The sequence below is a fragment of the Branchiostoma floridae genome, chromosome 8, assembly GCF_000003815.2.
Source record: "Branchiostoma floridae strain S238N-H82 chromosome 8, Bfl_VNyyK, whole genome shotgun sequence".
NCBI classification, from domain to species: Eukaryota; Metazoa; Chordata; class Leptocardii; order Amphioxiformes; family Branchiostomatidae; genus Branchiostoma; species Branchiostoma floridae.
Window position 1 is genome coordinate 5,479,827 of NC_049986.1, and position 26,711 is coordinate 5,506,537.

The following is a 26,711-nucleotide window of genomic DNA, read 5'->3' on the forward strand; positions in this document are numbered from 1 at the left end:
TGGGCCACACAAGTTACATGTATGCAAGCGATCTGGAATAGGCTTATGAGTTTTAACTAATTCTTCTGAGACCATAGTAAAAGAACAAACAATTGCCCAAGTGCAGTTGGTGCTACAAACTTTATTTTAGCAAAAATATCAAACCAAGACACAGTATCAACCAGTACATGTGCTTGTGCAACAAAAGCTTTAGGCCACAGCAAGTTAATTTTATGGATGACATCCTCTTCAGACTGCAAAAATAATGAGATAGGGCGAAAAAAAAAACAAGATGGGTAAAAAAGATTTTCAAAATAGACACCATAAATGTTGAAACAGGAGTTGAAGTGACAAAACAAGGTAGCACTGACAACAAACCATTCATTCCTGTATTCAAGACGTGAACTAGTGTAGCAAAAGTGACACTAGTGTGGTAGACTGGTATCACTTACCAACATGATCACTACACTCATGACTTCCATAGTGGTGCCACTTTTACAACTATCCAGCTGGTTTCACTTCTATAACTACAGTCATGGCTACCTGGCTAGTGTCACCTCTACAAGTACAATCATTAGGCTATAACACAACATACGTTCCCATTTTGGTACTTTATCGTCATGTTGACATCTCTGAAGAAGAAAAAAAAATCGTTTTTTTTTCTGAAATCAGGCGAAAATTAATGAGCGCGCGGATGTCATCCATAAAATTTACTTGCTGAGGCCTTAGTTAAGAAATGGGTTTTATACCACTCCAGGTCATGCTTAAACACACTTATCCATACTAACAACTTACCACCACAATGGAGAAAACTAATTATACCATAACCATTCTTATGGACATTTTACAAATCCATACAAGTCACTAAAATTTCCTATATTCATATTCAACTCTTCCAGTTTTGACTCAAATTTTCACACTTTTACACCATAAACATTATGAATCTGACACCACTACCATATGATGGTATACTTCAATACAATTAGTACTTGATATTAGACCTGTAATCAAAGTCAAGACACCCTGTGAAAGTTATAGTGACTGCAAAACATCTTAAATTCATTAAATTTAAAATCAGATGCAAAATTCATTAAATGTTCAAATTACTGAGCTGCAATTCAGAACATGGGAAGTAGAGGGAGCCCTTCTGAATCCACTCTAAATACTGTAACCAGTGAACATGTTCCCTGTAACTCTCTCCACATCAGTTTTTGTATACCACCTATGTTCAGCATTTATGGTACATTTTACCACTGTGACAGTGGTATGGTTAGATTGTAGCAATTCCAGGCTAGGGCTTGTAAAACAACAACAAAAACTCATAAAATGCAGCTTAAGTGGCAAACATCTCTGACTTAAAAGTGAAATCTTCATTTCCACAATATCGGGGATGACGTATAGACACCTACATGTGCGACAAGCAAGTAGAAGCATGTACAACTCAACTTTCTGTCTGACATATTGCAAAGATGTCAAACACAGCATATCGGTAATGCACAGGAAATAACCAGCCCTTTGCTTTTCAACTTCACCCAAACCCTGTGATATTTGCTATCAAATTTTTCAAATTCTCACCAGAGAAGACATGTCAGTTACAACAAGCATATGCTCTCACACAAATGCTTAACAATAGTTTTAAACCAAATCCAGAGAACCACAACAGGCTCTGCCCCTGAGGCATCGCCAAAATTACTTTCCAGTATTGTCCAGTAACAACACTACAACTGTTATTCTGACTACCCTGCAACACAGACCATTATTTCAACACTACATTCCTATAATTTTAAAATTATAAAACATGCATAAAAAGCATTGTAACTGGTAATCTATTGTTCCTCACAAGAAACAGTGCACATAATTCAGCTAAAATCTGGCAACGTACAATGCTTAAATTTGGACAGAATATTCCAATTCCAACCAAAAAATGATCAGTTCAAAAGACCTACATATTGCTACCTCTATGTTACATACCAGAGTCACCAAACTATATCCTACTACCTCTACTTTTGAATCACAATTGTACTTAAAAGAACGCTCAGTCAATTCATTTAAAACTCAAGTAAAGGAGACCAGCAAATACACCAATTCTTTGTTCCCGACTCCCTGACAGAGTGTGTTCTGTTAGCAGAATAACTACAAAATTCTTTTTACACAACCAAGTATTTCTTGCAAGTTCAACCTATGTTTTGGTGACCAACTGTTACCTTCCTTTAGGGCAATTCACATGGTACTGCAGCATAGGTGGCGCTGCTTACAGATGTGGTCCCAAACACTAAGTATTTACATAAATTACATACATAGCTAGTTAATGCAGTGTTTGAAATGTACTCACACACAGTGCATTGACACTTGGTTGTATACAAAGAATTTCATTATTCAGTGATTTGCCAAACTGATGAAAGTGTTCACCCATATTCTCTTAGTTTCCATGATACATTATCCTGTTCTTTATTTTTCATATAAAAAGTTATTCAATATTTACCTTTGAGGAGAAAAAAACAACACTCTTACCTTACATTGTTTCCACACAAGTTGACATAGCTTATTCAAGCCATGAAGCCAATTTTAGAGAAGTTACAGTACATGTATCATGTGATTAATAAACAAAGCAACATGATTATGTTTCAAGGACTTTCTTAAAAATTTGGCACACCATAGATTTTTCTCGATCATGATAAGTTGACCAACCACATCAAAACTTAAAACTAAACTAATGTGCAAACAGCTTGAAAAGTTTCAAAATTCATTCTAAAAATTTTATAGCATTGGCATTATTGTAGAATACCATTTATCATGTACACAACATGTCCTAACTTCCAAACACCTGGATTCCAAATGTTGTAGATTTAAAAACTTGCAACTGCTTACTAAAGTAAAAATTAATTATTGAAATAAAAAAAAGCATATCTCCAGTTCAATTATTCTTATATTTTCTCCCAAACATGAGACAACATATAAAACAACAAGGCAGTGATCATGCTATACTTGTTTCCTATTTGTGACAGAAGAACCCTTTCTCTCGACGATAATGAATGTACGCTAAAAAAGCCAACATTAAATGTCTCCCAAGGCAAAATTCCTGATGACGAGCGGCGCTAGGCTGTCTAATCCGATGATGTCGAGCATCCCAGCATCCTCTGGGTCCGCGAGGGTGAAGCTGTTACTGGACATGGCGCACACGCACAGCTTGGCGTCTATCTTCATGGCAGCTCGGTACTGTTTCAGGGCTTCAGATGGGGGGATATCTCCTGAAAGAATTAAAATGTGGTATGTACAATGTACATAGAGTTTTCAGCCAATAGTAGTCCTGTTATAAATCAAGACACAAAATTGTCAACCTCATTGATGTAAGTGTGACGAGGTGGGGTACAAACTCAAGCCACATTTGGGAGGGTCTGCATGGGGGGTCCCGACAACGATTTATGCTGAATTCAGAAGAGCCTCCTACGTATTATGCTAAATCAAGGAAGGCAATTACGCTAAATTTGGTCGCCTCGCTACGAATTACGTAGATAAGATGGTTTTCCCTACGAATTACGGGAAATAAAATAGGCTGCCTACGCCTTACGGAAAAGAGCATGTAGACCCTCATTTGGGATTGTGTTCTCACCGCAGAAGTGCCACCTACTTTGGCTACGCATAGCGGCGAGAAGCAGAACTCCAGTTAGAAGCTCTGAGGAAGATGTCTGACAGGCATCGAAACGTGAGCTAAGGTAAGATTAACTGGTAGTGTAAAAGACAACTCCTATATCCTGTATGGATGTACATGTAGATTTTTATTGCATGTGTATGTGCCCATACAGCATGGCTAAATACACAACCTTCTATCATAGGTCTCACCTACATTGACAATTGATACAGAAAGAATGATAATGGTAGTAATCACAACTTACCTGTACCAGTTTTATTGTCAGTGAGATACACAAACATGTCTACTGGTATGTTGTTGTCCTTGGCATACTGGATGGGCAGCACACAGTCTGTTCTTCCTTTTGGTGTCTACAAGGAAATAAAGACATGTATCATGCATATCATACATTCTTTGCTGCAGATACAGAGAGTATTGAAGCATCACCAAATTGAAAGCTACAGGACGCGTTTTTATAGTTTCACTGGCTATCCTGCAGTCTTATTGCAAAACATCTTAATTTAGAAGTTCATCTGTGTTAATAGAAGTCATTTGGGATAAAGTTGAACTGTACTTTCAAACACAAGAAAGTGGACTTTTCTTCACTAATTGACAACAGTCCAATTTCTTGGTTTGGAAATTAGTCTTCCAGAATCTTGTTGTAACTAGTACAGTAGTGAGGTATTGACAGTGCTATGAGTAGCGACACTACTGGGGGTACGGACACTTCAGAGTAACAAAATCATGATTGCAGTAACACTTACCATTGGAGATACAAAATGTAGAGATACACATGTTTTTAAAATGACTAAACTTTTCAAACAAATACATGATCCCATCCAACACTTACAGCTCCAACTATCTGTAAGATCTGGTCCAGGCGCATGTCTGTGGTAATGGTCAGCTGCACCAGTTGGTCAGTAAAGCCAAACACGTGGCTGTCAGGCTCGGTCCTGGCCACGCACATGGCCATGGTGCCCGCGGCCATAGCGGCCGTGAGACCCGAGGACCCGTTGACTCCGCTGAAAGCCATGGAACGCCCGCAGTCAACAGCGAGGAAGATACGCTTGTTGGTCGGCTCAACGTTCTGCGGGAGTACAGAAAGGAAAATTGTTGTAACAGATGCAACAGAACTAGAACAAAGTAAAACACACAACAAAGTTTAACAAGCTATGATGGTAGCAAGAACTAGCAAACATAGAATTATGCGTCCCAAGGGCAGTAGAAATAGAGGTGGGCACTGCACTATATAGCCTGGCTAACTTGCTGCCAAACATGCACTGACTGGCCAATGGAGGGGGCAATTAATCCCTCAGTAAGAAAATGTTAACCAGGGCTACAAACAATACATCAAGAAAAATTTCAACTGCTAAGTGACCCAACATACATTCTCACCCCTGCAGTAATGTTACATGTATGAAACCAGTACCTTGAAGGAGCTGTAGAAAGCAGTGTTGAGTGCAGTAATGTTACATGTATGAAACCAGTACCTTAAAGGAGTTGTAGAAAGCAGTGTTGAGTGCAGTAATGTTACATGTATGAAACCAGTACCTTAAAGGAGTTGTAGAAAGCAGTGTTGAGTGCAGTAAATGTTACATGTTTGAAACCTGTACCTTAAAGGAGTTGTAGAAAGCAGTGTTGAGTGCAGTAAATGTTACATGTTTGAAACCTGTACCTTGAAGGAGTTGTAGAAAGCAGTGTTGAGTGCAGTAATGTTACATGTATGTGACCAGTACCTTGAAGGAGTTGTAGAAAGCAGTGTTGAGTGCAGTAATGTTACATGTATGAAACCAGTACCTTGAAGGAGTTGTAGAAAGCAGTGTTGAGTGCAGTAATGTTACATGTATGAAACCAGTACCTTGAAGGAGCTGTAGAAAGCAGTGTTGAGTGCAGTAATGTTACATGTATGAAACCAGTACCTTGAAGGAGTTGTAGAAAGCAGTGTTGAGTGCAGTAATGTTACATGTATGAAACCAGTACCTTGAAGGAGTTGTAGAAAGCAGTGTTGAGTGCAGTAATGTTACATGTATGAAACCAGTACCTTGAAGGAGTTGTAGAAAGCAGTGTTGAGTGCAGTAATGTTACATGTATGAAACCAGTACCTTGAAGGAGTTGTAGAAAGCAGTGTTGAGTGCAGTAATGTTACATGTATGAAACCAGTACCTTGAAGGAGTTGTAGAAAGCAGTGTTGAGTGCAGTAATGTTATATGTATGAAACCAGTACCTTGAAGGAGTTGTAGAAAGCAGTGTTGAGTGCAGTAATGTTACATGCATGAAACCATTACCTTGAAGGAGTTGTAGAAAGCAGTGTTGAGTGCAGTAATGTTACATGTATGAAACCAGTACCTTGAAGGAGTTGTAGAAAGCAGTGTTGAGTGCAGTAATGTTACATGTATGAAACCAGTACCTTGAAGGAGTTGTAGAAAGTAGTGTTGAGTGCAGTAATGTTACATGTATGAAACCATTACCTTGAAGGAGTTGTAGAAAGCAGTGTTGAGTGCCTCCATGATCTGAGGATCTGGCACCCACTTCTGTTTGCCCTTGTCTCCGCGTCCCCTCTCATACTGCTTCAGGGCTGTCAGCATGTGAAGTGGATGAACATGAGCCTGGTGGAAAAGGATGGATAAAAAATTGTTTATTTTGTATATCTACAATCTACAATCAAAACGCAAAACAATAATACAGAAAAAACAAGAGTACCTGCATGAAATATTCAGTTTTGTAAATTTCTTGTTTTATCTTGTATCATTGATTTCAAAAAGACTGCTGTAGTAAGCGAAAATCTATTCTAAATGATGGTTTTCTCTACCAAAAAAAAGAGGATACATCGGACATGCGGCACGCCAGAATCCGGCACCAGGAGGCCCAAACACCATCAAATACCAGGAGGCCCAAAGTCAAACCTGAGCATCAGGCAATGACCACCGACCCATGTACCAAAAATCATCGCAATCCCAAGATTGGTTCTAGAGATACGCCAGGATACGCCCCTTCCACACACTCCCATTCTACTGAAAACTATACCTGCATGAAATGCAGGTAAAAACAGCCCCCAGAAACTTACAATTAAGTTCATCACATACCTTATCCCTGCACCTAAACACTGTACTAGCAAATATCTTCCCAAAAGATGCCACTGACAGTTACATGTATATACTTTGTTATACTAGCATACACTCAGGATACTATCACTGCATTCTATGGAACATAATTTGGTGTTCTGTCCATTAACAAAATGCAAAATGTGTACTAGACTGTATAGAAATATTTTTCCAGGAAAACTCAATATGCTGTGGCAAAGTAAAACAAACCAATCCGCTCTCACCTTTTTCAACTGCTCCTCATCAGTGAGCCTTTCACAGACCAACTGTGATTGGTCATTGAGAGGAGCCAGCAGACCAATGGTAGACATCTTGCCAAGGTACCTGAGAAGTGATGTTATAGGCATGTCCTGGAGCAGGGCTCTCCAAACCTTGTGGATAAACATGCGGCATGTAAATAGTCAGCTTTCTCAGGTTTTCAGCAATGCAATTAGCGTAATTAATTCTCGCTTATAGCAGCCTGCAAAACATCCGGCTGTCCTGGATGAGCCAATTACAGCCCTGGACAGTGGAGTTTGTGTTACAAGGAATACAATGCAATAATTGGAAGATACATACTGTAAATGTAGAAATGTTCGCGGTGGTTTAATGTTCGCGGCTTTTGCGGTGGCCACTTCACCGCGAATTTAAAACCATCGCCAACATTTTTCCATGGCAGTAAGAGACTACAGTGCAAGGTGCTACTGCGAAGTTAAAACCACCGCGAAAAGTCCCTTTTCCCGCCACCGCGAAATTAGATCCCTGCGAATAGTATATTTCACCATCGGCGCATTTCTCAAATTACATTGTACTCTTAAGATTTGGTCAACTGAACATTACTGGATGGAACCCATTCCATTTCATCTTTACCTATCAAAGACTTAGTACTGTACATTCATTTATTTTTACAATGAAAGGAAAAGGAGGGGTTTTGTAGTGTTTTACGTTTTGAAACAATTCTGTATTACAGAATTGACGAGTTTTGATGGACAGGAAAGAAAGGACAAGAAAGTGATCTAAATCCAGTTTTAGCTCACCTAAGAGCTAGTCTTCTGACAGAGAAGACAGACGCTATGTTATATTTACAGGTTCATTGTACCGGGAAACTTCCCTAGCTCTTTTCAACAAGCATGTGATAAATTGTGTACAACAGCTTAACGTCCCATCCTAAGGACTGCAACCCTTTCAGGTAGCGTACACGTCTGGTGAGCGACACAGCCGGGAATCGAACTCACGGCAGAGTTCCAGAGGGATGGCCGCTAACCACTGGACTAGGCAAGCTACTCCTGAATTAATCTTGAGAGCTACAAAAATGTACAGTACCATACCTCTTTAGACTTGAGCAACTGAGTTGGAATGTGTTCCTTGTCCAGCCTGTGCTGTTCCACCAGTCCAGCCACAGCGCTCTCGTCCCTCATGTTCTTCACATCCTCCACCGCTCGGAGGAACGCCAGCACGTTTTTCACGTCATCTGGCGCGTCTTCCGTGCCAAACTCTTTCTCCGCAGATTCCAACCCTTTGACAATGTACCGGATGACAACTGCAACTCCTGTTAAAAGTATGAACACATTACTCTCCAAGCAGAGGTTTTTTTAACGTTTTTTTTAGTCGTTTTTATCGGGCTTTCTATTTTGTCATTTTTTTTGTCATTTAAGTACGCCAGCCATAGGTTTTGACACAGCAAGATAAAATACAAAATAGAAAGCCCGATAAAAACGACTAAAAAACGTTTAAAAAAACAGCCAGAGCCTAACCTCTGCTTGGAGAGTATGAACACATAAACTTTAAAAACTCTTGTCTACTAGTAGTTTTCAACATGATATAGAAATTAAGCATTTAACAAACCGACATAAGATGTCTTTCAATTCCACGAACTCTAGCCCACAAAGCTCTCTGTTTATCTTACTGCTGATGTTAAGATTTCATACCTAACATTGTTTTCTGCTGCTTTTATCTTGACTTATTGAAGAGTTATGACGAGTGTTGTAAAAATCAATGCAATTCAGCCCCTACAATGACTGCATTAAGTTGATTGAGAAATAAAGTTTCAACTACCAACATGCTTAGTAATGACTAGTACATGGACTGAAACTACTAAATCTAGAACACAATTCAGACGAATTCAGCCCACCTCCACATAATATAAATGGACTATTCCAAAAGATAAACCATGGATTGTGTATTTGTAATACAGCATGACCTGGTGACCTACTTCAGTCCACTTGTGGCAGCTGTCCTTTAAAGGGTGTTAATTACCCCATAGGGAGAGGGCATTGCAGACGAATTTTTAAGATAAACAACAGAAGATCATAATCTGACACTGGTATCCAGAATAGGTATTAATATTAGAACCCCGACTGTGTAACATGACCTGTATATTATTGCTATGGGAATGGGGAACAGCACAGTTACATAATGTATTTCTTACATTCTGTGAAGCCAGGCTTTGGTATGATTTATGTCCATTCTATAACAGTAACTGATACAGATCAGTCTGCAGCATGAAAGGATAGGACAGATGCAACATACTGCAGAACTCATGTTCAAATGTTTGAGGAGGAGTAGCCAATATTTTACTTCTCTTTTAGGTAAGAACTGTTAGGCTAGGGCAACACACAATGTCTTCAACAAGTGGACATTGCAACACCTTTGTTTGCATTATTTGCTACATTTTTGTTTTGCATTGCTACACTTTGGTTTTGCATTGCAACATCTTTATTCCACATTGCTACTTGCATTGCAACAATTTGGTTTTGCATTGCTACAATTTAGTTTTATATTGCTACACTTTGGTTTTGCATTGGTACAGTTTGGTTTTGGATTGCTACGTTTTGGTTTTGCATTGCTACATTTTGGTTTTGCATTACAACATCTTTATTCCACATTGCTACTTGCATTGCAACAATTTGGTTTTGCATTGCTACAATTTAGTTTCATATTGCTACACTTTGGTTTTGCATTGGTACAGTTTGGTTTTGGATTGCTACGTTTTGGTTTTGCATTGCTACATTTTTGTTCTGCATTGCTACATTTTGGTTTTGCATTGCTCGAGTTTGGTTTTGCATTGCTCATTTGCTCGAGTTTGGTTTTGCATTGCTACAGTTTGGTTTTGCATTGCTACAATTTGGTTTTGCATTAATATTGCTACAAATTTGCCAAGGCTGGTAGGGCCATGGGACTGGTCAATTGCATTCTAGTGCTATGTTCCAGTACAGTTGTTTCTTATCACCTGGTGAAGTTGTTTGCATGTGTACCTTGATTGGTGGGCTTGAGATGACATAACCTGAGAAGGTCCTTATGAGTCCACCCTTCCCGATGTTTGTACTTGGTCACCAGGTGCGCCAGTTGTCTGGGGTCCTGCTCGTTGTACCAGGCCTGCACGGCCCTGCGCTGGGCGCGCCCCCACCCCGTAGACTGGCCACTCAGGGTCTCCGCATAGTTGATGAAAGCAAACAGCTGAGTGGGAGTCTGACACACCTGGCAAAGGGGACATGTACAACAAATTTGCAAGATCAAAATAATTAAATGTTGACAAACATGTACAGAATATACGTGTGACTTGTGTGGTATTTGCAACATGCAATTGTACTTTGCATTACGCAATAAGCATTTTCCTTGATACAAATTTACAAACGTAAGGCGTGACACATTTCACAACGAAGAAAATTGAAATGCATGCAGGAATGTATGGTAATTAAGACAAAACATGAACAACATTATCTGTGTAGCCTCTGTCAATATACCATATATAAAGCAGCAAACTATTGACCACAATTCTGGATGGCCAAGGACTTTTTGCACCATCGACAGCATGTTCCTGTCAATCATATTTTCTTTTTTTGTTATTGACAGGATGTTTATACCAATAAGAATTGTTTGAATGATAATATTGACAGGATGTCAATCTTGTATGTACAATGATCCTGTCAACTCTAACCCTTACATAACCCTAGCCCAATGTGGCATTTTATTGCCTTTGACATGCATGTAGCAATGCAGCTGGGTGTGGCATTGGACATGTGCCAAAACGTGGTCCAAATGTTCTGCCTGGAAATACCTAACGCTGTGGCTATTGACACACTCAGTGTGCCAATAGCCAAACAGGCTATTGACACACCGAGATGCCAGTCAGGCAATCAGAGCTTGTAACATGCCTTTCCGGCAATATTTTACACAAGCAATAATCAATTAGACATTGTTCGGAAGATTAGACATTGGAATCTTTGAATCTTTGAATGAACGGACGTATTCAAGTTATGCCCTACATTTGGATACCTGTTAATACGGCAGTCATCGTGTATGTTTGGCGTAGCGTAGTGGTGAAGAGCGTTGACCCGGGAATTATGTTAACAGATCCGACCCGGTTCGAGTCCGCGCCGGAGTTTTTTAAATTTTTTTTTTTCTTGTCCCTTTTTAAACATCCATTTGATATAAGAATATTTTATATATAAACAACTTTTAAAGTTTCTGTTAGCATCATAAACCAAAAATAACACTGACCACAGAACATGTCATAATTTTCGGCCGAGTGGTTCCGGCGCGGGTTCCTGTAAAAACCGGGGCCCCGCGGGGCCACGGGGTACCCCACGGGGTGCCCCGCGGGGTACCCCGCGGGGCCCCCGTTGTACAATAAACGCTGATAAACGCTGTAACGACATTTTTAATGAGTAATAGCTTCGGCTTAGCTTAGCGGCAATGACGCGTCAGGGACCTATTTCTGACGAGTCAGCGTTGCCAGTTTCTGACTAGCCAGGGAGTCAGGGTTTCAAAGATGACGCTGACTAAAATAACGCACCATTCATATGCAGCGGGCGGCAACATGAGTCGGAAGTGGGAGGAGCACACAGTGCCTCACACAGGGCAGGCAACTCTGGCTTCCCACGGCTGCATGTATCATGTTACGCGAAGCTAATCATGCCAAAATGAATTGCGCAATCGGGGGGCGGTACGGATTCAGACTCAATGCACACATGTACCGTATTTTCTGTTATTCATTACGCACTTTTCTAACTTTTCATGTTCCGTGCAGATGTCCGAGGTCGACCTCAAGGTCGGGGTGCGTAACCCAATACAGGTTAGGATGCCGAAAAATTGGAGTGGATCGCAAACCAGCACCGAAAGTCAGCGGCATAACCAACATGTGGAGCTTGGAACAACGCCGATAGATGGGCAGTTTTGTCATGATACCACACTATCTGGGGGTAGACTTTAGAGTCTTATAATAATAAGAGTTAGACAATTCAATAAATGAATACAGTTTGTCTATCACGTTAAATATGTTACGCAATATATATTGAATATATGGAGATACACGTAACGTTAGATTTAGCGGGGTAATTTTACGTGGGATAAGACCCTTCCGTCTTATCTTATTAATTTCTCGCCACCCCCACTGCAAGATCAACCTGGCGGAACGCTTCACCAGTATTAAAGCCCTCGTCCGTCGGAAGGAACCCCAAAATCGAAGTCAGCCGAAACTTACCAAAAATTTCTATGCACAGAATATAAAATTTAAACCGATAGATTGTCATACGCCACACGCTCGTTGTTGTTGACGCCGTAACAGTTTACGATACAGCATGCTCGTGCACTTCCGCGTCGGAAATACCCGACGGAATCTAATTATACCGCCTTGAAAAAAATATGATTCAACAATGCATAATGTATTTCGTACTTTTGGAACGAAAACTTAATTGTATAGAGATCTAACAAAATATACTCAGTAAAAAACAGCGTTGTTTCGGACGAGCGACCAGAATTTCTGAATGAAGCCACTTGAAAGCGGGACATTTTGACGGCACGTGAGTTATATCTCTTGACTGATAGCGGTTGCCATGGAGACGACATAATATACCCTTGATTTCTATGCTGTGCGTGGGAAAGTGGTGCAAGCAGTGGAGGCACAGACTTCAATAGGGGATTACGGGGATATCTTAGTGCCTTAGTGTTTGCATAAATCGCCTTGCACGCCAGCCTCTCCCGCCAAAACCGCAGTGGCCGACGGGATATATTGTGAATATTCTAACAATGGCCGCCCAGTCTAGGTGCCGATTTTTGTCCACAAGGGCAAAATTTTTTTGTCCACAAGGGCAAAATTCCCACAGGATATACGGATATTTACCAGACACAAGTTGTAGATATGACGGTAAAAAGTTCGTACGTTCAATAAGGTTGTTACCTCCATGAAAAAATGGAGGTATAGTTTTGAGTGTGTCTGTGTGTGTGTGTGTCTGTGTGTGTGTCTGTCTGTGTGTCCGCATATTGTGGTCAGCATAACTTGAGAATCTCTTGATGGACTACGATGATATTTGGTATGTGGGTGCGGCTGATATCAATGTATTTTGATTATTACACAATGATTATTATATTAATGATTAATATCAATGTATTTTGATTATCCTGCTGAGAAATGCTGGTGGGAAATCATGGTGAGAAATCCAAAACTATTTTTTTTTTCAAGTCACTCCGCAAACGGGGCCCCGTACGGGGCCCCGTACGGGGCCCCGTCGCGGCCCCGCGGGGCCCCGCGGGGCCCCGGTTTTTACAGGAACCCTTCCGGCGCTATCGGCAGCGACTCGGAAGAATATTTCTTTCACATTAAAAATAATGGAGGTAAAGCAACAACTATAACTTCGCTTCCTTAGTGATATAAGTTTTGGAGCCGCAGGAATTCGTCGGTAAACACAGCTGAAATCGTGTTCCTAACCGATCCAACATGGCTGCCATGATCACATGCGGTGACAGTAAAACTAGCACCCTATATGATAGCAGATTCCGATGTTTAAAATTGTGCCGCAAACACGTGAAAAAGATCGTATTTTGGGTTGATAATGGACACAGGATGCCATTTGTATTTTTCAGTGTGTTGATTGTCAAATATAATCGTAAGATTTCCTCATTTTAGTGGTTTCTAGCACTGGGTGTGTCAATAGCCTCGCTCAATACCTAATTATAACAGTTATTGTTAGTTATTAATAAATCATACCTTAGACAATGCCTTGTAAGCAGCTTGTTTGGTTTTCACGTCCGATTCTCTGGCACACAGGGCGAGTGCAAAGATGACCGGCTGTTGTTTCACCGCTTTTCCTTCCCTGGAAAACTTGCTGATCTCTTCCACCACTTCCTCGCCCCTCCCATCATGTATCAGCCTCACGAGGCTCTCTGCGTTTTCCTTTCCAAGCTTGATCTTTTCGTCAAGAGTGTAGGTCCCTAATTCTGTCCCCAAACACAGGAACCGGCGTACACGGTGTAGATCCGTGACACTACAGTTAGATGTAGCATTTTGCTCTGCCATTGCTTCCTCTGCAAGTATTTTGTACAGTTGTTAGGTCCACAGAGACCAAAAATATGCAAATTTTCTAGTCCGGACCTCGTACGCTCGGGGTCAAAAAAAGCTGGAATATGGAGAACCTTCTGTCTGTGAGGTTTTCTATCAAGTCAAGAAAAGCTTCACGTCTTTCCCAGCAAGGCTACACCGGGCTAGACAATCGGGTATGTCTGCTACTCCGCCGACCCGCCCGCTTTGGTATTTTGATGGGGGAGGGGGGGCGCGAGAATGAGTCCAGATAGCGGACGCGAATTTTACACGTAAAAGGAACTTCAACTCGCCCTGTCTGTCAATGACCAATTTCAAAGATTCTCTCAAGAAAAATTATTGCGTGGATTATAACAAAAAGCAAAACGCCTTCAGTACATTTTTGTCATTCATGGAAAATGCGAAAAGAGGAAGATATTCCCACAGACAACGCGAACAAAACAAACCAAACACGGAACCTCAAGTTTAGGGTTCGTGACGTCATCAGGGGTTGTAAGGTCAACATTTCGCGAATAAAGTCAAATTTTGCTTAAAATTTTCAACGAATCTTTGGGTCTACATCAAATATAAATTGTCGAAAACCAGAGTAGATCCTGCAATATTCGATTTATTACATTTTGTGAGATTTTCTGTCTCTTTCAATCTTCCTAATTAAAAAATCATAGCATCTAACCATAAGGTTTACAACTTCCAATTTGACAGTGTTTTCGGAAGTATAGAGTATAACATACCTATAAATCCGTCAAAGTGTTTATTTGAAGAAAAACATGCTCTTTTTATGTTTAGTTACTTCGTTTTGCACGTTTAATGCATTGATACGAAATTCCTTCGTTGCGGTTTGCAGCGTTGAAGTAGAGGAAAACAGGGCATCATGGCGGACGCACTGAGCATTGTCCGTCAGTACAACATCAACAAAAAAGACATCATAGAACGAGACGACGAGGTTATTTTCGGTGACTTTTCCTGGCGAAAGGATGTCAAGACGAACTACCTGATCTGGGGGTATGTAGATTCTTCATATCCTCTTAGCAGAGGGATTTTTCGCGCGTTTTTAGTTGGTGATTTTTGCATGGCACTAGTCTGAACGTTTCGCCTATCTACGAAATTTATTTAGTGTCTTTCGTCGGTTTTTGAACAGCAACATATACTTGAGTAGCATATTGGAATGGAGAGAGAGGCCTTTTGATCAAATTTCTGTTTTACTTTTGTTGCTGCAATTCTTTTTAGATACCCTAAACTGTTGTAAACCTTGTGACGACATGTAAAAATTTATTATGGTGCTAAGGTTTTTCTACCACGTTGTGCATGTTGTCGACATATGACTCACTGTGTCCTATTTAGCTTTTTCTGCAACATACAGAGTGGTTAACATGCAACTGTACACATAACTGGCATGACAAGATGTAGTTTTCTGAGGAATTTGTCTTTAAAAAACTATTGTAGCCAAAAAAAGTGCAGCTGCTGTAATTTTTTTCAAGTTCACAGCATTAGAATAAATTGATTCTTTTTTTAGCACAGTGAAAATGAAGACTTTGCAGTATCTTTGACTTCATGTATATATAGAATACAACACGGTGTATTCCGTATCGCCCAAGGTATCAGCCCGACCGCGGGTCGGATCGCCCGAAGGCCGGAGGGCGATCCGACCCGCGGGAGGGCTGAGACCGAGGGTGATGCGGAATACACCGTGTTGTATTTTATTTATGTCATACCCACCTGAGAAAACCACTGTTTTGATGCGAAATGCGCCAGAAGTTGAACAAATTTGTTGCCCTCGAAAAAACACCGTTGCAACAGTAATGTTCCAACGTCCGAATCAGGTATTCGAACTTTCGATGGCGCCGTACTCGGCCCACTCGAAACAGTTCGATTTATTCGAATGGAGCCCGTGTGATAACCCCGGGCCTTACGGAAAGTTACCAGCCGGTCCGGAACACCCGTATCGAACGTTTTCGCGTCACAGGTATGACATAAGAAATAATGATAGGAACGCAGTCAATGGCAGAAAATATGTTACATGTATTGTGTTAGTAGCTTTGCACTGAAACTCTGGTCACGGCAAAAAACACAACACAGATGGGTTGAGAATGGGGAGGGGCGCAACAGACTTCTTCTTTTTCTTTCGGTTAAGGCAGCCGCCTTCAACTATTTGAAGACAGCAATGAACAAAAATTATGATGACAATGATGATGATGAAATGAAAAGTCTTAACTGTTACTCTGAATGTGTGAATATATCTTTCAGTGCTTGTGTATAAAGTTATATAACGTTACATCTTCATGTCATTTTTTCTGAATAGAACTGGTAAAGATGGCACCCCCAAAGAGTACTACACGCTGGAGTCCATCTTGTTCCTGCTCAAGAACGTGCACCTGGCTCATCCCATCTATGTGCGGAGAGCTGCGGTATGTGCTATTTTCACTCAACATCATCTTTAAAGTTAATGGGTGTGATAAGTTACTGTATAATGTCAACAAACAGGTTTGTCCTTGAGAAATGCACATGTAGTTTAATGCACGGAGGTCACAGGGTTCTCCCCAGAATTTTTTAGTATAGTGGAGGGGCTGGCAAAAATAACCAGCACCAACGCACTGCGCTTTCATGAAAATGGGTTCATTTTGCAATGACAGAGGGTGTCAAATACTACAAGTATAATATATTGTTTTGATCATTGCTCATTCATAAGTTTTTGCAGACAATGCTGACTGGAAAAGTGATGCCACTTGGTACAAAAATCTGTGAATTGTCATTAATCTTAGCAAAACTAACAAAGAAAATAGGGAAGAAACACACTAAATTTGAAAAATAGTATAGTGGAGCTGGCTGAGAGTATAGTGGAGGGCCTCCCTTATTCCACTCTCTTGGGAGAACCCTGGATCATTGCATGCTGGGTAAATCACTAACACAGGTTTGATGAGGTGCATTATGCATGCAGCACTTACATGTTGTCATGGTGATGATGTAGTTTGCCCCCAGGCCCTATACTATGGTGTCCCATGGATCCACTCATGCAATGAGATCCATGAAAAGATAGATATGTTTGTCACTGTGAAGAATTATAGATAAAAAACAAATACATACACTACTATTTTCATTTTTAATGCACACATGAGATGTTTATGTTATGTGGACCACTGCTATTGTCAGCCTTTTCCTTGCTCGTCGTATATTACTACTGGTGTTAACTTAGAACATCAAGCACAACCCAGTTTTAATGCTGTTTTTTTGTCCACAGGCTGACTCTATTCCTGTTATCACAAGACCTGACAGGAAGGTACAGAGCAATTTCTAAGCTCTACTTTGATATCGGGTTTGTTTTCTGTGTGAAATAATAGGCTAGATCATATATAGATAGCTTTGTATATGTCTTAATGTACATTTATGCATAAGCAAAAAAGTTTTAGTTAAGAAATATAACAAAAAATATATTGTTATGAAGCATAAGAAAACTGTTTTCAGAACTGCTTTTTAGCACATTGACACTCTTGAGTTTTTAACTGACCATTTTCCATTACATTTCAGGACTTGCTTGCCTACCTGAATGGGGAAACGTCCACATCACTGAGCATTGACAAAAGTGCACCCCTTGAAATCACCCTTCAGAAACCCACACAAGGTAATGCAAAATGAAAAGATAAAAAAGTAAACTTAAAGTCAATTTGACCATCCTCTTTCACATGCAGAATATTCCATTGCATCTGCTTTGAACTGGACCATGTATAATGTTGCCATATTGTTTTTGTCACAGTGAAACGAACAGCCGAAGATGCAGACAAAGACAATTTCAAGAAGCCCAAAGTTGCGATGGAAAAAGTCATGCAGGATAAGGTATGCCCTGGACATTATAGTGTTTGATATCTCTATCAACATAGCCCCATTTTATCCATTTTGTATGTACCTACAGCAAGGCATGATCTGAAACCGTGTTCATGTTTTGTTGCCGATTAGGAGCGTTTGGCTGCTCGACTGGAAACACCAAAGGAGGGAACGGTCAACATGGAACAGATCAGGTACATTTTGGCGATGCCTCAGGGGTGGAGGCATTTTCTGTCTCGTCTTCTTATGTAACATAGGCTTTGGATCATTCAACTTTAGAGGTACATAGGACTGACTGGAAACTTGTTTGTAAGCGCTTATCTGGGTGTAAGTAAAATGGCATTTAACAGCCTTTATTGTCAGCATTGTAATCTTTTGTCGTGTCGTTTGTCATAGTCTGGAAAAGATTGACTGACAGAGACATGTTTTGTCAAGTGCAACAATTTTTTCCCTGGAAACCTTGATAAAGTAAGGAATGATTAGTGTACGATAGTGGGATTTGAACCCATGATCACTTGTCCAGGTCCTTGTCCGAGGCCATGTCTGTGGAAAAGATTGCTGCCATCAAGGCCAAACGTCTTGCCAGGAAGAGGACAACCATCAAGACAGATGATGACTTGGAACTGGGTAATAAGTGTCCTCTTGTTACTTGACAGATCTACAACAATACTTTTTTTTAGCAAGACACACGCATTGTACTGGTAGGAATGTTACAATCTTGTATGAGATATCTTTTGACAAAAGTATAGGAGTCCAAATGCTGGCATATAGATATGACTATGGATGACTGGTCAGGGCTCGAAATACTTTTTTCTGCATACCTGCACTGGTGCAGGTAACATTGAAAATTACCTGCACCAGACAAATTTTACCTGCACCACTATGAATTTAGGAAGTATGGATCATACTAAAATTGTTCAGGAACTATAGCTATTCTTTCTGTTATACTTTATAAGTGGTAACAGTCAATGCAGCTAATAACAATCCAGATACACCTACATCATACTATTCATAGGACATTTATGTATAAAACCCAGTACATGGACCAGTGCAGGTTAGGTGCAAGTAGACATCAAAAATACCTGCACAGCTCCAATTTTACCTGCACTAAGGTGCATATGCAGGTGGTATTTCGAGCCCTGCTGGTTGATGACTGATACAATGCATGGACTGCAAGTTGCTAATACCTAAACCACATAAATAAAACATGCAATATTCAGATGAAATTTTTAAATTTTTTTTCCAACCCTAGGACTGATTGAGCCCCGTAGTTTCGTTGAGGCTGAGGTCGACGTGACTCGTGACATTGTAAGCAGAGAGCGAGTCTGGAGGAACAGAACCACTATCCTGCAGAGTTCTGGAAAGGTAAATAAAATCTCCGGATACAGGGTTCTCCCCAGAATTTTTTAGTATAGTGGAGGGGCTGGCAAAAATAACCCGCACCAACGCGTTGTGCTTTCATGAAAATGGGTTCATTTTGCAATGACAGAGGGTGTCAAATACTACAAGTATAATATACTGTTGTGATTCCTTTGTTGTGAAGTGGCAAAACAACTATTGTTTTGATCATTGCTCATTCACAAGTTTTTGCAGACAATACTGACTAGAAAAGTGATGCCACTTGGTACAAAAATCTGTGAATTGTCATTAATTTCAGCAAAACTAACAAAGAAAATAGGGAAGAAGCACACTAAATTTGAAAAATAGTATAGTGGAGCTGGCTGAGAGTATAGTGGAGGGCCTCCCTTATTCCACCCTCTGGGGAGAACCCTGTGATATATAACTTCATGTTGAAGTATTACTGTAAATGCAGAAATTTTCGCGGTGGTTTTATGTCTGCTGTTTTCGCGTTGCCAGTTCACCGTGAACGCAAACATTTTTCCATGGCAGTAAGAGACTACAGTGCATGGTCCTACTGCAAACTTAAAACCACCGCAAACAGTCCTTTTTCCTGCTACCACGAAATTACTAGTAAATCCCCGCGAACTTAAATGCATTTACAGTATACATGTCCAATAATGGGGTCGTGTGGCATAACTGCAGGGTGTTTGGCCCTGAAGCCAGAGGTCCAGGGTTCTTGTGATCTTGGAAAAGTCAGTTAATACATCTTTCCTCACTTCACTCAAGTGTAAAATGTGTACCCCACTTTGTTTGTGGAGGTAAAAGGCAATGGGAGGAGAGGGTTGGGCTCCGCCTCCCAATACTGGCCCTAGACACAAAGGATAGCAACCCACTGTGCTTGCAGCCATATATATGTTATAAATTCTATGGGACTTCCTTTACCCACTTTACATGTCCAATTTGCTACCTCAACGTGAAAGCCGTGGTTTTGTGTGCTCTGTTGTTGATTGGATCGTTTCAATCTCTTTTCAGCAATTTGCCAAGAACATCTTCGCGATCCTTCAGTCAGTGAAAGCCCGTGAGGAAGGGCGGGCACCGGAGACAAGCAGCGCCCAACCAGCATCTAGCAGTAGTAGCAGCAGCAGAATGGTATGGAAACCATATTGTTTTTTCTTGACGTTTGTTGTTGTACAGATATTTTCTTTTGTTAGAATAAAATGTATAACAACATACTTACCATTACCTGGAACTACAACAGACAATCTTCTGTACTAGTAACTGATAAGTGTGGCAGAAACATCAACAAGATGATGGTGGTGTAGATTCAAAGAAGAAAATGTGTCAGAAAGGTTTGGTGTTCCAGAAATATCTTGTTTTGTCCATATCTTGATAATCAATGGAAACAACCAACCGAACAAGACAACATCATTGCAACATTGGTAACATTTTGTGCATACATTATACATTTGTACTACTTGAGGGCTGCAAAGATACATTTGTCTCCAACCAGAACCAGACCAATGGCATTTTTTAATTCTATAGGAGTCTTTCCGTAAACCCCAGCAGGCCCCAGCAGCCTACAACCGTTACGATCAGGAGCGTTTCAGGGGGAAGGAAGGTAAGACTCACTCTCAACAGCAACTTAGAAATTCAACTGTTTCCAGTTTGAATGATTAGCTATATGCTTTCCATTCCATCAGGATCAAGCCTTTGGTAGTGTTAAAATCTTGCTATGTCTGTTTAATGTAGATGATCAACTTCTTTTCCAACAGAAACGGAGGGCTTCAAGATTGACACCATGGGAACATACCATGGCATGACACTCAAATCTGTGACAGTGAGTACCTTTTGTCCTCCTATGCAAAATGTTCTCTCAGGGTTCTAGCTAGTGCATTTCTAGTGAAACTGGCCACTACGCTATGATTTGCGACCACTACGCTAAAATGAAGACCACTACGCTAGTTTGTACTTTGCTGTCATCTACTTGTTGAAAAATGTCTAATCAAATACATGTATGAAAAATGATAATATGCAAGTCCAAACTGACCAACAAGTCTTTCAAATTATATTGTGATGTTAACAGAGTTACAGTACGTCCCCTCACAGGTACCCATATCATGCCAACTTTTACTTTACATTTTCAAAATCTCACCATGGAAGGACCAAGACCCCCCTTCCACACCATCCAATCCTGGCTAGAACCCTGTCTCTGGTAGTTTAGTCCATGATATTACATGTGAGTTGTGTATTTTTAAAAGTATGGTGTGGCCAAAGTCCAATAGGCTATTCCAGAGCATTGAATTCAATCCTTGTATTCTTTGTGTTGTAGGAAGGAGCCTCTGCTAGGAAGTCCCAGGTCCCAGTGCCACAGAGCATCCCTAGACCAGGTAAGGTTATGTTTGGGATTCTGTTCATATATATCTAGTAATATATAGTATATATTGTACTTTTCATAACAATGTAGTTTAATTGTAAAACAAAGTTGACTGATTGGCTGTGCCCATACATCTATGTGTTGTTTTGTTGCTGACCCATATCATCACTATTGTTCTCTGCCTTGTAGATTAAAGGAGAGAAGATGAATACTGTAAATGCCGAAACTTTCGCAGTGGTTTAATGTTCGCGTTTTTCGCGGTGGCCGCTGAACCGCAAACTTAAAACCACCGCGAACATTTTTCCATGGCAGTAAGAGACTACAGGGCATGGTGCTACCACGAACTTAAAACCACTTCAAAAAGTCCTTTTTCCCACAACCGTGAAATTAAAACCCGGCGAAGTTTCTGTATCTGTATCTATATAGCCGGTATGACCGCCGTTCGGCGTAACACACCAGCTTCGCAGGCACGCGGCGCGGCAGCAGCTGGTTATATTACACCGAACGACCCGTCACACCTAACTTTTGCACATCTATCTGCAAGCGTTCTTTGAAGCTATTCAGAGAAGATGCCCCTACTGTGCTTGGTGATAACAAATTCCACTCTACAATAGTTCTGGGAAAATACGAATCTGTATCATTTAAATACATTTACAGTAAAAGTTATCTTATTCTTCTCCTATGTTAACAGTGTCAGCAGCTAAACCGCAGCAGCCCACCAAGAGGGTGTCCCGTACCCCCATCATCATCATCCCTGCTGCCAGTACATCTCTCATCACACTCTACAATGCCAAGGACCTGCTCCAGGATCTCAAGTAATATATACAAAACATACAGATCTATACGAATATTAAAATGTTTAAATGCATTGTACATACAGGAAGGGAGAGTTCTGGTAATGAGGAAAGTTTCAACTCAAACTTAGTGAAATATCTGCATGAAATTTAAAAAAACAATGTTTGTGTTGTATGTTTGAAGATCATAGACTAATCAAGTAACAGTCTCAATGGATTTTGTGGGATATTTTAAAATGGTTATGAGGAAAGTTTTTACCCAAACTTAGAAATATCTGCATGAAATTGAAAAAAAATGTGTTTTGTTTTGCATGTTTGAAGTTCATACAACTGATGAAGTCACAGTCTCAATGGATTTTGTGGAATGTTTAAAAATCCAAAGAAGCTTGAAAAGATAGTAAAAATCTCTGTACATTTATGATGTACAGATAGGTACTAGTCAAGAAGATTTGGGGTAAGCATAGAATCCAATTTGTGTCCTCAGATTTGTGAGCAGGAAACATGGAATCTAATTTGTGTCCACAGATTCGTGAGCATGCAGGATAAGAAGCAGATGGGTATGAAGAAGGAGAACGAAGTGCTACTGCAGCGTAGAAAGGAAGTCATCCAGCCTGGCGGGGTCACGCAGACCGTCACTGTCCCGTACAGAGTCATAGACACCCCCAACAAGCTCACTGGGGACGAGTGGTAAGACACTGGCTCTGATTGGTCCAACAGTTGCCAAGTACAGTTGATTCTCCAATGAGGGAGGGTTCTCTTCAAATTATAGACCAATTATGCTGACACAGGTTGTAGAGTTGGTTGTAATTATTCAAATAGCTATGACTAGAACATGACATATGTTTGTATCAGGGTTGTAGCCAGCCTGACATCATTTTCCATCCCCTCAATTTTTGAATCCTATCGAGCACCAAAGCCTATGGCGCAATGTTCCTAGGGGGGTCTGGCCCGGAAAATTTTGAAACATAAACGCTCTGGAGTCCTATTTCCTACATTTTGAGGTGTAAATTTTGCAGGTAGACTAAGCTGTTCAGCGGCATCTGTTTTGGTGAAAAATTACTTAAGGGAGACAGTTTTTTTTTATATCTTTATATATCAATTTTTGTCCGTCACACTAGAGGACGGAATAGTCTTTTTTCCATCCCCAACTGCAAAATTCCGTCAAAGGACGGGCACTGGCTACAACCCTGGTTTGTATCTTTCCTAGCATAAAAACTGCATTTGTTATAAAGTATGGTGAAAAATGGTAATTTTACATGAACATTTCGGTCGAATGGGAGGTGATAAAGAATTGCAAACCTTCTGCAAACAATATACAGTGGTAGCCTTTGCTAATCTTGTGTTGTTCCCATGGACAGGGAGCGAGTAGTGGCTGTGTTCTGTCAGGGCCCAGCCTGGCAGTTCAAGGGGTGGCCATGGCTGCTGCCGGATGGCTCACCTGTGGACATCTTCTGCAGAAGTAAGACAGGAGGCATTCTCAAACTCTCCTTGAAATCTTCATTTCACGTATCATGGTCTTCATTTTTGATAAGCAAAGATCAGTAGTTAAGATTATACGCAGAGAGACTTAATTTAAAAAAAGTTTAAGTCCTTGCCACACCAGATGGTGCATAGATCGGTGCCCATCTCCGTCAATGGCCTTTAGGCCACACAACTTCGTGCAACCATTACAGCAAATAGCAAGTCCACTGGTAGTGGTCTGTGTATTCAACTTCTGTATCATACTCTTTCCCAAATGCAGAGTGCTAAGCAGAGAAAGCAGCATGTACCACTTTTAAAGTCTTTGGTATGACTTGATCAGGGATTGAACTCATGACGTACCAAATGCAAGGTAGCATCGGTGCTCAGAAAGACTAGTTGTTCCAAAAGTGATGCCATCATTTGTAGTAGAAGAAAATCTATCATGCTAAGTAGAAGAAACTGTGCTGTAGACTTCAGAATCTCACCCATGCTTCTGCTTGACCTTTACACCCAGTCCGTGCCTTTCACCTGAAGTTTGATGAGCTGAAGCTGGACCCTAACATCCAGAAGTGGGACGTGTGTGTGCTGGAACTCAGCCGACACAAGCGCCACAAAGATAGGGCCAGTCTGCTCAGATTCTGGGAGGTCTTGGACAAGTAAGCTTCCACATCTGTTCTTTTACTCTCAGCCTATGCCATTTGATTTATAGATTTTGGAGAGTTATGAGCTAAGGCTTTGAAAAGTCTCAAACAAAAAGTCCCCTGCAGTTTGCAGTTTGATATGCTAGGGGAATTCCTTCGTTTGATAAGCTCGGTCTATTGTTAGCAAATATATTTTGTTAGCAAATGTATGTCTTTTTCATCTATCAATCCAGCATTTAGTAGTTATGTATGTATGATTGTATGTATGTATGTTCCTTAGGGATGTGTGCTCTATGGGTTTCGTACCCAGCGAAATAAAGAAAACAATGTTAATAGAAAGATTTGTTCTTTCTGAAATTCGTTGATTGACATGACAAACGATTGTTTGATCATGAAGCAGTCACTCCCTGGTCACGCACCGGTCACTCACCGGTCACAGCTTCTGGTGGAAAGGGGATGTAACTATGGCTTTACCATATCAATGTCCATAGATCCTTACACTTGTTTAACTCTTTTGCTTTTTGTTTCCACAGGTACATGATGAAGCACAAACCACACCTGAGATTCTAAGACATCACCAACTGGACAATGTTTCTCATGTTTTCTTTTCAAAATACATGCCAAAAAGAATGATTTATTAGTTTTCCTGAATATTTAGTTAGTCTTCACTCAGATAAACAATATCATAGAATAGTTTGTATGAAAGAACTTTGTATTTAAGAAGGATAGTATAGTTACCGAAAATCATCGTACTGATGTATTGATTGTAGGGAAGTAACCCAGTTCTAGGTTAAATGACATCCACTTGCAGAAGTTCTAGTTTGAAAAATATCTCTTGAGGCATGCATTAGATGATACTGGATACTGGACATTGAGTCTCTATATTAGTGATACTTCAAATCATGGATGTATGACTTGTAAAAATGTGTATTGAAAATCAGTGATTGGCATTGGTAATATTATTCCACTACATTGTAGGTCTCTATATGCCATTTGGACTCTACTTCATAAAATTCTTATCATGATATGTACACAATGCAAGCTTTTGTATACTGCTGCTCTCTCAAACTTTCTTGCAGACATATGATAACTGTACATATCTTGTGTGATAGACCTTAAACTGTAGTGGTGACACATGTAAATTGATTTGGATGGATATTTTTTGGATAGAAAAATTGGCATGTGGCAAATGACTGTAAAAAAATTGAAAGAGATTGGTTGATCTAGAAAAGGTACTGTAAGATAACCCGCTTCATTATTTTTATAGGAAGTTTTGGTGGATATGATAGCTAAGATTGCTGGCAGCATATTAGAAAGGTTAGCTTAAATTTGTAAGAAATGTCAACAAACAAAAGTTGTATCTAAGAATACAGAAATGAGAACGATTCTTTCATCAGCTTGTATATAAACAGCAAGTAAATACTTTCTGGAGGTATTAAAACGCAGGTAAAATATTGACCAAAATGACTGAAAGGTAGTGCCAATGGGTCATACTAGTCAACAGAAATATTACATGGAATATATTCAAAAGTTGTCAATGCTTTTGTGTATCTGGAAAGGGTTTAGTTAACTGTCACTAGGTGTTCCTTGTCTCTAAAAGATCTTTGTAGACATATTCAGTTGTTTTTTTCTCTGTGAGAAGTATTACTTATTCACATGGCTCATTACAGCATTTTGGTCAAAGGGTTTCTCTGCCTCAGTCATTGTGTGGGTGTTCCTTTAATCTAGGATTAAATCTTTATTAAATCATATTCAAATAGCAAGCCTGATTGGGGAATACATCATTTTTGGCAACGACTCAGGGGCAGTGCATGTGGGTATTGTATCTGATCTACAAGAATACGGAATATGAAGAAGCAGGAATGTTTTTATTTAATTTTTTTGTCCACGATCACATGGCAAAGACAATGTAGCTTTAGTTGAAGTTATAACAACGTATTTTAACAGTGCCACATAACAAACTATAATTAATAACTGAACTTTATCAACATATCAGTGCGCAAATGTCCCACCAACTCGACATACAATAGTACCATTGCATATAAAGAAAATTAACAAGAGTTGGGACTCTACACTTGATATTTTCTATGTAAGTACGAGTGAGTTGCATCGTTTTGAAGTTGTACACAGAAGGTAACAACATGGAACCTCTGAGAATAGAATGTAATTTAGCATTGTCTGACATATCATTAACGTTAACATGATGACCAACTAAATCTGCAAGATTGCCGAATGTAAGTTCCACACAAGTGCACTTGACAACCATTCTTGTGTACAGTATT

At 40.2% G+C, this 26,711-nt stretch overlaps 2 protein-coding genes across 2 annotated transcripts; one reads left to right on the top strand and one right to left on the bottom strand.

Annotated features, from left to right (window-relative positions):
• Positions 1-1,056: 1,056 nt before the first annotated feature.
• LOC118421147 (60 kDa SS-A/Ro ribonucleoprotein-like) lies at positions 1,057-13,981 on the bottom strand. Its single transcript, XM_035828308.1, has 8 exons — positions 13,673-13,981; positions 9,942-10,164; positions 8,016-8,236; positions 6,933-7,079; positions 6,076-6,213; positions 4,458-4,694; positions 3,873-3,978; positions 1,057-3,227 (listed from the first exon to the last, which is right to left on the bottom strand). The coding sequence occupies exons 1-8, from the start codon at positions 13,979-13,981 to the stop codon at positions 3,034-3,036; spliced, it is 1,575 nt and encodes a 524-aa protein (XP_035684201.1). The 3' UTR covers positions 1,057-3,033.
• Positions 13,982-14,846: 865 nt separating this feature from the next.
• Positions 14,847-26,112, top strand: LOC118420614 (parafibromin-like). The gene is made up of 17 exons (XM_035827459.1): positions 14,847-15,004; positions 16,302-16,407; positions 17,238-17,276; positions 17,525-17,618; positions 17,751-17,830; positions 17,951-18,012; positions 18,342-18,445; positions 19,071-19,183; positions 20,192-20,308; positions 20,702-20,777; positions 20,932-20,996; positions 21,489-21,546; positions 22,225-22,348; positions 22,853-23,014; positions 23,686-23,786; positions 24,303-24,444; positions 24,963-26,112. Exons 1-17 carry the CDS (start codon positions 14,874-14,876, stop codon positions 24,997-24,999), a joined length of 1,611 nt encoding a protein of 536 aa, XP_035683352.1. The 5' UTR covers positions 14,847-14,873; the 3' UTR covers positions 25,000-26,112.
• The last annotated feature ends 599 nt before the right edge of the window (positions 26,113-26,711 follow it).

Coding starts and splice junctions, on each gene's coding strand:
- LOC118421147 (XM_035828308.1), bottom strand. CDS start 13,981: ATGGCAGAGCAAAATGCTACATCTAACTGTAGTGTCACGGATCTACAC. Junction 4,695..6,075: donor CTTTCTACAACTCCTTCAAG/GTAATGGTTTCA, acceptor GTACTCCCGCAG/AACGTTGAGCCGACCAACAA. Junction 3,228..3,872: donor TGACAATAAAACTGGTACAG/GTAAGTTGTGAT, acceptor TAATTCTTTCAG/GAGATATCCCCCCATCTGAA.
- LOC118420614 (XM_035827459.1), top strand. CDS start 14,874: ATGGCGGACGCACTGAGCATTGTCCGTCAGTACAACATCAACAAAAAA. Junction 20,309..20,701: donor GTAGTAGCAGCAGCAGAATG/GTATGGAAACCA, acceptor TTAATTCTATAG/GAGTCTTTCCGTAAACCCCA. Junction 20,778..20,931: donor GCGTTTCAGGGGGAAGGAAG/GTAAGACTCACT, acceptor CTTTTCCAACAG/AAACGGAGGGCTTCAAGATT.